Below are 14,200 nucleotides of genomic sequence, written 5' to 3'. Positions count from 1 at the left end.
GAACTAGAATCTTGGAACTGTTGTGGCATGGAAGGGGGCCATTCAGCCCATTGAGTCTATGTCTGTACACAATATTCCAACTATGGCCTCACAATAGCCTCCTGTATGCCTTCCTAACTGCCTCATCTACTTGTCCCGCTCCTTTCTGCAGTCATGAGCTCATAAGTCACTTTATTCCTCTTCATTTCTCAGTATTCTAACATTTATTGTTCATTCCCTTGCCCTTCACAAATCCATAATGTATGTACTTAACCCAGGTTGGCATCAGGTGACAGTTCGATCACAAAGATTCAGACCTGCTTTGCATGTCATTCACTGAAACAGTATCTTTAGTGCTGGTTTACTTTCTTTCCACAAATGGAAGCCAAAGAAGAAGATGCATAAGAAGTTAACTGGTAAAGGCTGATTTATAAACAGCATCACTTGGGTTATTAGTGTGTTCAAGGGGACACTAGACAATATCGCGAGACAACTTCACTGGCTCGGTAAAGCAGCCAACATAATCAAAGACCCCACCCACCCTGGTCATTCTCTCTGCTCCCCTCGCCCATCGGGCAGAAGATGCAAAAGCCTGAAAGCACGTACCACCAGGCTCAAGGACAGCTTCTGTCCCGCTGTTATAAGACTATTGAACGATCCCCCAGTATGATAAGTATGACCTCACAATCTACCTCGTTATGGCCTTGCATTTTATTGTCTGCCTGCACTGCACTTCCCCCGTAACTATAACATTTTATTCTGCATTCTGTTATAGTTTTCACCTTGAACTACCTCAATGCACTGTTGTAATGAAATTGATCTGTATGACAGTATGCAAGACAAGTTTTTCACTGTACTTCTGTACACATGACAATAATAAAGCAATTTAATTTACCAATATCATAAGGGAGAAAGGATTTTGATGGGGTTGGATGATGTTGGGTTGAAGGAAGCTCATGTAGAACATAAACACTGTAATAGACCAAATGTGTTGTATGGTCTGTTTCTGCCCAGTAAGTTTTATGAAACTAGCAGATTGTTGTGAGACACGAGAGATTCTGCAGATGCTGGAATCTGGAGCAACACACACAAACAGTGCTGGAGGAACTCAGCAGGTCGGGCAGCATCTATGGAGGGAAATAAACAGTCAACGTTTCAGGTTGAAACCATCCATCAGGACTGGAAAGGAAGAGGGTAGAAGCCAGAATAAAAAGGTTGAGAGAGGGGGAGAAGCACAAGCTGGCAGGTGAGAGGGGGAAGGTAGATGGGTGGGGAAAACATTCGGGTTCACTAATATTCCTTAGAGGAAGAAATCTATAATCATTTACCAGTCTAGGCTATATATGACTCCAGACTCACCAACATGATTACATCTTAATTGCCCTTTGTAAAGGCCACTCAGTCCAAGGGGCAATTAAGAAAGGATAACAAATGTTGGCCTGTAAGCAACACCCACATCCCCTGAATAAAGAAAAAATAGATGAATAGGTTGAAGTAGAAAGATAAAAAGAAAGGTAAAATGATGCAAGATTAAGCAGAAATAGAGAGTTAGTTCTAACGTTGGCCAATGGTGTTTAAATCATCAGAGTGGGTCAAAGTCCAATTGGTCACCTGTTAGATTCCCTATTATTTATACACTGTAGCTTTTGCATAACTCCACTGCAAGACATTTTATCCTTTATACTTTCTCTCCATCCACACCTTTATTGGGCCACCCACTCCATTCTATAAACTGTCTGTTCAATACCCTTCCGATAAGCCATTCCTAATGTACCCTTCCACTATCCATCTTCTATTATGCCACCACCTCTGCAGGACCTCACTATACACCCGTTAGGCAAGCCACTTGTTACATAGCTTGCCTGATATTGCAGTCCACTGATGATCTTGCAATGATATACCAAGGCATTTGATCCAACGGCAACCAGTTATACACTCTCTCCACAAGCTAAAATGATTCAAATTTAAAGACTTTCTTTATAGTTACTTTCTTTATTACTATTTCTTTATAACCACTTTGAATGTATATTTTAATTTTGTGTGCTTAACATTACATCAATAAAGTGGTCCTGAAATTGAAGCAGATTTATGACTCCAATATTAGTGTCTAATTCAGCACAGCAGCGTTTGATCTGACAACACAAAAAAACTAGTCAGCCCATGGGACCATTATTTCCCCAGCCTTGACAGCCATTTCTGAGCTAAGAGCCTGAATTTAAGTGATGCATGGGCTACATGCAACAAAATAAAGACCCTTCCAATTGCAAGAGCTGTAGTTTGATAGCTTTGGTTGTTCTTCAAAGCACATAGTTGTATGAAAGCCACTCCCAAAGATACTGTGCAAAACTATGTTGCACAAACAAAATACATTTAGAAAACAGGTTATATACTGCATCAAAACCACACAGATTTGATGGAACATGTTACTCAATGTTAAGTGCTTCCAAGAAGTGTTTCCCAATGTGAGTTTTTGACCATCTCTCTCTCCAGGGGCTCTTGAACTTTGTAACATTTTCCAGCCCGAAAAATCCATTGCACTCTTCCAATTCTGGCTTCAGAATCATCCCCAATTTTAAGTTCAGCTGTTCTTGCCCTATGCCCTGGAGTTCCCTCAGTGAATCTTCCTGCCCATTTTCTTGTAAGATTCTTCTTAAAAAAAATCTCCTTGACCATGTTTCTGCTCATCTGGTTCAATGCTCCATATTGTTTGACAAATGATCATGTGGCGCCCTTGGATCATTTAACCATGCTGCAGCAGCTATATTTTGCAAGATTTTGTTGATGTTCTTACCAATGTAAGAGAATTATCCATGTAGTGTGTCAATCTATTTTCTTCTCTGTTCCCTCTTTCCTAAAGACACTAATATTTAAAGTTTTGTCTACCTTGTCCCAAATGAAATGCATTTCTCCCTGGCATTTTAACTGTGTGTCACTGTTTGCAATATCCTTATTTCATGTCTGCAATGTAATGTTGCCAACTTCCTTTTTGTTGATGGGTCCAATATTAGGTGCTGCCTCAGATTTCTTCAGCCTCTAGTTCGTCAAATTTCCTCAAAGTTTCTCATGTCATTCTAAACTAGCAGGATAGAACACGTGAAAATAGGAGCAGGGGGTAGTCCACTAGCCCCTCAAGCCTGACTTGTTGTTCAACATGACCTTCTCTTCCTCTGTCCCAGTTCCTCATAGCCCACAATTCCTCGATCTCTCAAAAATTTATCGACCTCCACCTGAAGTACTTCTAATGACCCAGCCAGAAATCTATAAGGCACTACAGCTAGATGATCTAGAAGTCAGAGACGAGGTACATAACTTTGTCAAAAAAAAATGAATGGGAGGCAGCTGCATAGAATCACAGTGCATGCAAGGAGTTCGTTTGTTCCATCTTGCCTCTGCCAATTCTTTGAGAGAGCCATCAAAATAGGCCCATTTTCCCACATAAGCACTGTTAATATTTCTGTTTCCTTTTAACTCTCACCCCCCCAATATCACCCGGAGGTCAGACTGGGAAGCAAAAAATGCTAAATTCAGAAGAACAGTTTACCAAAGTTTTTAAAACGGGTTCCAAAAGCTCTGCACCATCATCATACAAAAGATTGACTGCATTATTTTACTAGATGTGAATACCAATTCATTTTCCTCCGAAAAAAATTGTTCAGACTGGATGAGAAACCATTCTGCCAAGGTGCAGGAATGGATTTCAAAAGTTTAAATGCAATCCACTCTTGGGAAACAAAAAAGTAGTGCTCCACAGGAAAAAAAACTTGCCCAGAGTTGCAGCATTGACTTTTGCAAAGAAGACACAGCTGCGGCTTTTTCACCTGTGTTGCCCCACAAGTATTGTGGAATACTGCACTGCATCAAAATTGTCTTCCTGTCCGGAAAACCAGGCATGTATAAACACTGCAGTGAACTTAACATTTATTTTCCCTTTGGTATTGGGAAATGGTAATTTTAGAGCCCTGGGAAATTTGCACTAAATTTCTGAGGAAACATGGAAAAAAAATATAGTATTCGGTTTTACAGCAGCCCCATGCCAGACATTGTTCCATTAGCCCCGTTAAAAATGAAAGCAATGCTCTTCATGGGTCTGGTTAGAACAAATTCTAAGCTAAATCCTTACATTTATCTTTTTACCCAAAGGAAAATACAGAATAAATGAAATGATGCATGGATATTTAAGATGAAAACGTCAAGCAAACTAGTGGACTCCAAGCAAAACTGTGCATTAGATTTTTGCAGGACCACTTGCAATATTGGACATTTGTAAGTTTCGAATGACCATATTGTGAAGTCCACATGGAGAAGTCATTAACACAGTCTGCAGAAGAAACTCGCTTGTCCATGAAAAACAGAAGGACTGAATTAAAATACGTCCAACAGACCTGAAGGACATCTCCAAGATCCGCTGTGCTGATGTCCGGGTCCTCTGTAGTGTTGAAAGGCACTGGGTTAATTCTAACGAGAGTCAGGGCACGGGGCTCTGGATATCTCCACATCATCATCCCTGGATGCTCATCAGTCTCATTGTAAAACACCACCTCAAAAACATTTGGCAACTTTTGTGCATCTATAAATAGAGAAATATAATATAGGTTCCTTAAAATCTTAATATAGCCATACCACAAGCCATAAACAGTGAATAAATACAAACAGTTTCTATTTGAGTATTCCTTTGGCTTGATTTCTAATATTCCTTTACATTTTACCTATTCATTCCTTTCTTTCCACATAAAATTCTCATTCACATACATTCACTTAACCAGACGCTCATAATTCAGGAATATTTTTATTGATGCACCATAGAAAGCATCCTAACTGGATGCATCACCACTTGGTATGGCAACTGTTCTGCCCATGACCACAAGAAACTGCAGAGAGTTGTGCACACAGCTCAGAACATCACGGAAATCAGCCAACATCATGGCCCTATCTTGTCATGACCCTTGCACCTTATTGTCTACCTGCACTGCACTTTCACTGTAACTGTAACACTTTATTCCGCATTCTGTTATTGTTTTCACCTTGTACTACCTCAATGCACTGTTGTAATGAAATGATCTGTATGAACGGTTTGCAAGACAAGTTTTTCATTGTACCTCAGTACATGTGACAATAATAAACAAAATTACCAATTTTTTCACCCAAAAAGAATTAATGTAACACACTGACCCTCCAGGTATTGCAGTGGTCACACAGCTTCAGTGATCCAGGTTCGATTCTGATTTTGGGGGCTGTCTGTTTGGAGTTTGTGCATTCCCCCTATGACTGCATGGGTTTCCATCTAGCTCATGCCCTTTTCTCACTGCTACCATCAGGCAGGAGGTACATAATCCTGAGGTCCCACACTACCATGTTCAGGAACTTTCCTGCAACCACCAAGCTCTTGAACCTGGCTGCACAACCCTAACCCTACCTCAGCAATGGAATACTATGGACCACCTCTTGCACTACCATGAACTTGTCTCCAACTGTGTCTTTTTTTACGTCAATCAGGGAAGATGATACCTTTCTAATAAATAAATATCAACAGGATACTTAAGAGCTGAAGATATACAAAATGCATCAGAGAAACTGCACTTGGCTGAAAACCCATTTAATACCTTAGTCTTATAATTCTAAAACTGTATCCCAAGTCCCTCAATAAGGCTATGGACCATTTGTCTAACATACGTCAGCTGGTGGTTTCACAGTGTTCAGTTCTATTCATAACTATAGCAAGAGTTGGAGAAGACCCAGTAAGAGGGAACTTATGTTCACACCACATGAGCCAGACAAGACCATCTCCAACAAAAGAGATCGTAACCTCCTACCTTGATATTGAAACGGGATTACTATCACTGACTCACTGTCCCTTGCCAACAACATTCTGCAAGGGTTTGGGGAGTGGGGAGAGTGAAGGGATGGGGAAGGATAGCCCAACTCCTCAAATCTTCTCCATCATTTACAAGGCACAAGTCAAAAGCATCTCAAAATACTCCCCACTTGCCTGAATAGTCCAACAGCACACAAAACAAGGCAGCCTGCCTTAAATGCAGTTAGGTGAAGATCATCCCTTTGATTTAGCTTTCCCACATTCCACCTATGATCAGGGAATGGGAATCTTTCCCACCTGTTTTGCAGTGACTTTGCTGACCTACCTCTCCTTACCTTGCAAGAAACAGTCCTGAGAATAGCAGCTATCTCAGTATCTCTCCATAGAACACTGGTAAAATAGTTGGCAATTTAAACTAACAGCAAGGTACTTTATTAAGTAAGAGAAAAACTGTGAGCGTCAGGATCACGTATTCCTGCTGAGGCTTTTCATTTCCATGAGACAGACAGCTTGTGGAAGTTGCACACTAACCAATGAGACATGGGGCTAATTAAACAGAGAGTCATGAGACACAAATTGATACGGCCTTGAAATAGTAATTGATTGTTAAAAATTAATATTGCACGTGACACATGTACACCAGCCTTGTGGTCTTGCTTCGCAATTTGGTGCCTCTACATTCAGCAGCAGTACTCTCACTCCTGACTTCCAAGTCCCACTCCAGGGACTCGAGCACTTCCAGCTAACACCTAGCAGGGTGCAACAGGATAGGTGTTGAAAGGCTGCTTCTTTGGGTTAGGAAGACTAGATCTAGTGGGAATAGTCCCAGTTCTTTAGAACTGAGATAAAGAAAAGTTTCTTCTTTCAGATAGTCAAGAAACTTTGGAATTCTTCACTTGACATTCCACCTGAGAAATCCAGCAGCTACAATTTATCTTATGGCAAAAGCTTCATACCCCTTACAACTGATTTCTTCCTGGACATTACAGTTTCATTGATTTACTCAAGATTCTGGTCCACAAATGCACTAGATTTCAGAGTTTCATCCACAACAACAAATCATTCCACTGCTTTGTCCCATCTCCTCTCTTCAACCTTCTTCTGCTTTATACCGCCAACTATAATATTACCCACTGGGAGAAAAACTTCAAACATCTGCGGTATACTTTCTCAAACTCCTCCCCTATCCACTTTCAAAGGCTTTCTCAGAAACCACACACATTATTGATCACCTTCCTCAACCCTCATGGTTTTTTCTTGATGCTTTCAGATGCATTCAAGTTACTCTGTTGGGTAAATGCAGTCTATTGATTTGTGCAATGATCTCACCATACAAACTAGGACCCCAATTATGGTGTAAGCCATATGTGTGGACATTAAAACCACTTGGGAAACAGAACACATTATTTAAGTTGATATCTCTCCAGCCAAATACAATGTATTTTCAATGCCACATGTTAATTCCTCAGAATGCTGTATGTTGTATGCTGTAAAGGAGTCTCTGCTAATGATCAACTGCATTAGTACCATTAGGATTAGTACCATTACATTAAGAGCTTGAACTTCTTTGAAGCCAGCAAAGCATCTGAGCTGTTCTGCTGAAAGTCCACAATGTGCAGAATTGGAGGGATCAAGATAAGGTCCACACATCAAGATCCACCATGGGATTTTCCAGAGGGGCAAATGAGATATCAGATTTGGAGCAACAAACAATCTGCTGGAGGAGCTCAACAGGTTGAGCAGCATCTGTGGGAGAAAAGGAATTGTCAATGTTTCAGGTCAAAATCCTGCATCAGCCTGGTGCATGAACTGAGCAACATCAATGGGAGGGTTAGGGATTTTCCAATCTGTGTCAATGGACTGAGCACCCCAGAAGGCTGAAGCCAGATACATTTAACCAGCTGTCGTGAAGATTTGCCATGTTGGCCATCAAGATGTCCGATGCGGTCATAGACACTGAGATGAAGCAAACTTCCAAACTCTCTTCACATCATAGCAACAGGGTTCTTGCTCCAAAACAGTTATGGTGCGTTGGCACAAAGTGGATAGTTGTCTTCAATTTGCTTATAAATAATTAAGTAGATAACAGTTCATTCTGCAGCCAAGGGAATCAACGGAGTTTGCCACCCCTATCACAAATAACTGTCTGTTTACTTTCAAATTGATTTTAAGCAGTCCTCTTTATCTTTATTCTTTGCCAAGTTCAGTGTTTTAAATCATGCGTGATGTATGCTTTGTCAAGATCCTTTGGTCAGGGATTTTGAGACTGATCCACATAAATCACCCTGTGATATCAAGGTTTAAAGATACAACGACTTACTGAAAATGGTTAACAAAGTGAACAGTGGGAACAGCTTTTCGCGAGAAAGAGTTTGAAGAGCTGATGCATCAGCTAAATAATCCCTTGTGTGTTAGTACTGGGACAAGATAAAGAGTACCGCATTCAAATATTGGAAGTTTTATTTATTGAGCAACCAAGCAGGACAAACTTCACTCTACCCTATCATCCTCTATCCTTCCCACCTCTCTTTAATTTAAAACTCATTCATTTTCTCACTTTTCCTGTTCTGATGAAGGGTCATCGACGTTCATTTTATTTCTGTTTCTCTCTCCACAACTACTGCCTGACCTGCTGAGTATCCAGAGCATTTTCTGTTTTTATTGAAAGTGAAATATCCACCTTGACAAATTACCTCAATTATTCTATCAGGTTTATGGGCTCAACAAATAAACCAACACCTATGACCCTCCTGCTGACAAGCATATTTATGACATTAATGAGCCAGTGTCCAGAGACATGGAAAAATGTTCCATTGATGACTTGGACTCAAATTCATGGATTTAAATTCAGTTAAGTAAAAGCTAATGCAGTAATGGTGAGCATAAAATATTCACCTTTTGTTAAAACTAAACATTTGGTTCGCTTATCCTTGAAGTGCTGCTTCTAGTGGGTGATGATCGACTTTCTGTCCTTGAAAAGTTCTCTTCCGTTCTTGGCTCTCAGTTGGGTGGGTCCTTCATTGCTTGGGTCATGACAGCGCTGAAGAATTCATGGACATCATGATTATTGACTGGTTGCTGGATCTCCTGCACTTTTTCCACACACCATCTGGACTGTAGGCCACAGCTTTGTTGGACCTTTGCCTTCAGAACCCTGAAGATCTGTTTTTTATCCCAAGAGACAATGTCAGTTCAAGTCATCCTTGGAATGGAAAAAAAACTATGATCAATTTTATCCTTGATCTCCTGGTTGTTCTCATTAAACCACTCTTCTTTTTTCTTTCTGGTAGAGAAGCCAATAGTCTCTTATTATGCTGAACTTCACAGCTGACCTAGCACTGTGGACAATCTGTGGTTCCTATAGTGCTCTTAATCACCTCTTTTCATAAAGCAGTACAGGACAAGAATAAACCCCTCAGCCCACAGCTCCACAGATGCTGCCTGACCTGCTGAGTTCCTCCAGCAGTTTGCTTTTTGCTCCAGATTCCAGTATCTGCAGTCTCTTGTGTTTCCAATCTGTGTTTCTTGTTGATTGGAAGTCATCTAGTTGAGGGACTGTTTCAGTGACTCTTTCTCTGCAGCTCTTTGAGCCCTTCAATGAATGCAACAGAAGCATTTCTGTTGTCATTGGCTGGTCAGGAGGCAGGTGCTGTCTGTGCTTGCTTCCACTATCAGGATATACATGATGTCTCAAAAGAATAACAGTGTAATCTAGCAAATGCCAATGCTTGGATGGAGGGTGCTGTCTTGAGGCCTTGTACTTGTTTCTCTGATAAAACAGGCTATGAGTTATGACAACACCAAATTCCAAGCATTTTGTCAGCTCTTCATCATTCGATCCTTGACAATCACACATCTCAAGTCGAGTTTATTGTCATGTGCACAAGTACGGTGAGATGCAGTACAATGAAAAACTTGCTTGCAGCAGCATCACAGGCACGTAGGTACAGACAACACACAGAATATAAATTATACATAAATTACACCATAGAGTGGAAAAAAGACAGTGTAAAAACAAGACCTTAGTGCAAAAAGGCACAAGTTAATTTTTGAGGTTTGCGTCCTTTCTTATCTCTGACAAAGAAGTCATCCATTGGGATTTGGGCCAGGAATTCATCTTTGAATAGGATTCAATAAGTAGAATTCATCTGTGGACTTTTCCATTGGTTCCAGAATTGGGACATACTTATTGATGGCTACAGTTTGCTGGTTCTGCTGTAGAGAAACTGGAATATATGAAGATCACTAATCCCACAGGATTAATATGCTAGACCAGCTCATTCTAGATGGCAAAATCAATCATATGAAAGTGACCATCCTCTTCTAGTCTGTCATTCCAGGGACTTACCTGTTACCATATTCTTCAACTTGGTCCTCTCCTGCCTTTCATGTCTCACCGAGGTTGGTGACATTGGTATCATTGCTCGAACCTTAGTTGCTGCAAATCTGCGTCTCACTTCCAAGCAACTTCCCACTGGAATGGTTAATTCACAGTTTGAGTGGGAAACAACTTAACCCTTGTTGTCTCCACTCCAGAGCCAAGGTTACCCCAACTTCAGTCATTGATTCACAGTGCACAAAGTTTGTCTAAGTGCTCATTTGGAAAACAAGCTCCAAGTCATCATTGACTCCTTCACTTTAAAAGAATGGGCCTTAAGGTAAATATCCAGAACACATAGGTCCTCTATCAATTTGTTTGCAAGTGTAAAGATATCTCCAATCAATCAAGAGCCAAGAGAGAGGGAAAAAGAGAGGGAGAGAGCAGGAGAGAGAGAGCGGGAGACACAGAGAGAGGGAGAATGAGGTGGATACAAAGAGCCTGGAAAGGGAAATAGATTAGTTAAGTTAAATGACTTTGGAAGGAAGAATGGAAAAACAAAGTATTATTTTAATGGAATGAGATACCAGAGTATTGTGATACAAAGGGATGTTGGGGTCCTAATGCAAGAAACGCAAAGGATTGGCATATAGGAACAAGAAGTAATTAAGAAGGCTACTGGAATATTGGCCTTTATTGCAAGTAGGGCAGTTTTGATATAACTTATCACTGCTGAGATAGCAGTGAGTCCACACATCCAGTTTTGGTCTCAATATCTAACAAAGAATAGGGTTGCACTGGGGGCAGTGCAAACAAGGCTCACGAGATTGGTTCCTGGAGTGCTCACATATAACGAAAAGATGAGCAAACTGAGCCTACTTCAAAGATATTATTAAAACACACAGGTTTTAAAAGGAACCAGGGGCCATAGTTTGAGAATAAGGGGTCACCCATTATGACGAGGAGGAACTTTTTCTCTCAGACAATCCTCTACTCCAGAGGGCTTTGGAGGTAGAGTCTTTGAATATATGTAAGATGGAGACTGAAAGATATTTTAACTACAATGGTGTCAAGGGGTATTGGAAGAGAGCAGAAATGTGACGTTGTGGCCAAGAATGAATTAGCCATGATCTTCTTAAATGGCGCAAAAGGCTCAAGGGACCAATTGGCTCACTCCTGCTTCTTATGTTCTGATGATTATTAGGACTGTCTTGCAGGACTGGATATTTTTAGACAGTCTCCCTGAAAAACAACTTTTATACTTCAAGTTAAAGATCTTGGTGGATTTATTATGTTGGGCTCAATCACAGCAAAACATAATCCCATTCTGTTGCTCTGATGCTGAGGCCATTTTAGCACTAACTTTCAAGTTCCAACTGTTTCTCAGGCAAAAACAATTATTCCCTTGATTTGCAACAGATGAGAAATAATTCTGAGCTGTGCCATTTGCTACATGGGACACAACTTGTTTGCTTATTCATGTTGCATCGACATTTATGTTGCAGATGTTCTTATGTTGTTATCTGCTGGAGATAATATTTCCTGTGTCCTATGGAATCTTACAGATGTTTGTCCTTTCTAAAAAAGAGATTATCTCAGAACTTAATTTATCCAAATTTCTGTTCTTTGGCTTAAGAGACCAGCCAGATGTGTTTTAAGGTTCACTTGGATGAAAGGAGCAAACCTCAAGTTTCAGCAAGGCTGTTATTTCAGTGTATAAACAGACCTTGTTCCAAAGCTTGTCACTATAATCCCATACTTGGAAATTTTCTTAGAAATCGTCAGTTATAAATGATTGATACTAAATTCTTTGTTTGTGGTATTAGTCCAAAAGATTTTGGTTAATGATTTGAAATAAAACTAAAAAGACAATTTTTTTGCGTTAAAAGCGTGTTCATTTTGATGTTCTTCATTTAATATCAATGATTTTCCACTGAGGTACCCTGGATAAGATACAGAAACAGTACAAGCGAACTGCTAGGAAGAAACCATTTGCCATTGGGGCTGAGGGTTAATTAGAAAGTTAAAAAAAAAATCATAGATTTTTTTGGTATGAGTATTGTAGGTTACAGAACCAACGTGTACTCTGGGTTAAGGTTGGGATACAATGCAGTCACAATTTTAACTAACTGGCAGAACAGAGTCAATGAGCTTGGTTTACTCCAGTTCCCGTGTGTCTGGGCCAGCACTTATTTTAAACACGGAATCCAATAGCTCCCACTCTCCAGCTCTTTCACTGAAGTCCTGCAAGTGTGTAGTCACTTTGGAAATTTCTGCTGATAAGCTTACCAGTGCCTCTACTCCCTCAGGAGGCTAAAGAAATTTGGCGTGTCCCCTTTGACCCTCACCAAATTTTATCAGTGCACTATAGAAAGCATCCTATCTGGATGCATCACAGCTTGGTACGGCAACTGCTCTGCCCGTGACCACAAGAAACTGCAGAGAGTTGTGGACACAGCTCAGCACATCACGGAAACTAGCCTCCGCTCCATGGGCTCTGTCTACACTTCTCACTACCCCGGTAAAGCAGCCAGCATAATCAAAGACCCCACCCATCCCAGACATTCTCTCTTCTCCCCCCTCCCATCGGGCAGAAGATACAAAAGCTTGAAAGCCCAAACCACCAGGCTCAAGGACAGCTTCTATCCTGCTGTTATAAGACTATTGAATGGCACCTTGGTACAATAAGACGGACTCTTGACCTCACAATTTGCCTCGTTATGGCCTTGTACCTTATTGTCTGCTTGCATTGCACTTTCGCTGTAACTGTAACACTTTATTCTGCATTCTTTTATTGTTTTCCTTTGTACTACCTCAATGCACTGTTGTCATGAAATGATCTGTATGGATGGCACGCAAAACAAAGGTTTTCACTGTACCTCAGTACATATGACAATAATAAAGCAATTTACCAATTTAATACATTGCTGCGAGCATAACTTTTCCCAGGAGTAGAAATGAGAATGAAGTCATTGATAGCACAGTTGAGAAGAAAAAAAGCTGTTGATAGTAGAGAGAATGGTAGCAAAGTAAAGGCATTTACAAAAGTGTGCTGAGGACTAATGTCTCCATGTTAAATGACAGAGGATAATTGGAGAGGGAGCCTGACTGGGGAATAGCAAGCAACAATAACTAGAATTTATACAGGACCAAAGGACTCAATCCGCTCTGCAGGAATGGTTGAAGGACAATTATGACTCTAAGGCAACAAGAGATATTAGGGCAGATCCCCAAAATCTTGGTCAAAAGTGTAGGTTTTAAGGAAAAGGAGGTGAAAGGTCATGGGAAGTGTTTTGAGGGCATTGGGCCTTTGTGTCTGAAGATGTAGGCTCCAATGGTGGTGTGATTAAATTCATGGATGAACAAGAAATTAGAATTGGATGAGCATAAATAATGCACAGGCTTGGAAGAGATTCAAGGTGGAGCAGGATGAAGATATGAAGGGAATTGAAAGCAACAAAATAACTTTAAAATTGAGGTGTTCATTAATCAGGAGACAATGTAGCTCAGCATGCAACAGTGGTCATGAATTAACAGTTCCCAATGCAAGTAAAGATACATACAGCAGAATTTCAGAGGGTAAAGCCAGGGAGGATGACCAGGCATGTATTGGAATAGTGAAGTCTGCAGGTAAAAAGGCATGGTTGAGAATTTCAGCAGCAGGTGGCCCAAGGTAGGAGTGGAGTTTGACAATATTACGGCAGTAGCAGGCTCCTTGATGCATTACTCAGTCAAATGCTACCTTGACGTCATCACACATCTGGAACTCAGTGTGAGCAAGTGCCACACGACAGCACTGTTGACGATAACGTCCATCATTTTGCTGATGATCGAGAGTAAATTGATTAAGCAGATTGAATGATCTGCTTTTTGTGAGCAGGATGTATCTGGGCAAGATTCCACACTGTGATGTAGATGCTGTTGCTGTAACAGTTCTGGAATAGCTCAAGCCTGAGGCACAATTAACTCTGGAGCAGAGGTCTTCAATATTCCAGTATTTCCATGAGGATGTCATCTGGTCCCAGCTGTTTCTTGACATCATGTGGAATGGATCAAATTGGATGAAGACTGTTTTCTGTGATGGTGGGAAT

At 40.7% G+C, this 14,200-nt stretch overlaps 1 protein-coding gene across 1 annotated transcript in view; it reads right to left on the bottom strand.

Moving 5' to 3' along the window:
- LOC127574065 (intermembrane lipid transfer protein VPS13B-like) overlaps window positions 1–14,200 on the bottom strand; it is a 795,946-nt gene that overhangs the window by 105,556 nt on the left and 676,190 nt on the right. The window contains 1 exon segment of the mRNA XM_052022696.1: window positions 4,362–4,546. Within this exon segment, the coding sequence (XP_051878656.1) occupies window positions 4,362–4,546 (185 nt within the window).

The sequence above is a fragment of the Pristis pectinata genome, chromosome 9 (genome assembly GCF_009764475.1).
Source record: "Pristis pectinata isolate sPriPec2 chromosome 9, sPriPec2.1.pri, whole genome shotgun sequence".
Classification (NCBI taxonomy): Eukaryota; Metazoa; Chordata; class Chondrichthyes; order Rhinopristiformes; family Pristidae; genus Pristis; species Pristis pectinata.
Note: the sequence above shows the minus strand (reverse complement) of the source record. Positions and strands in the feature narration are given on the sequence as shown.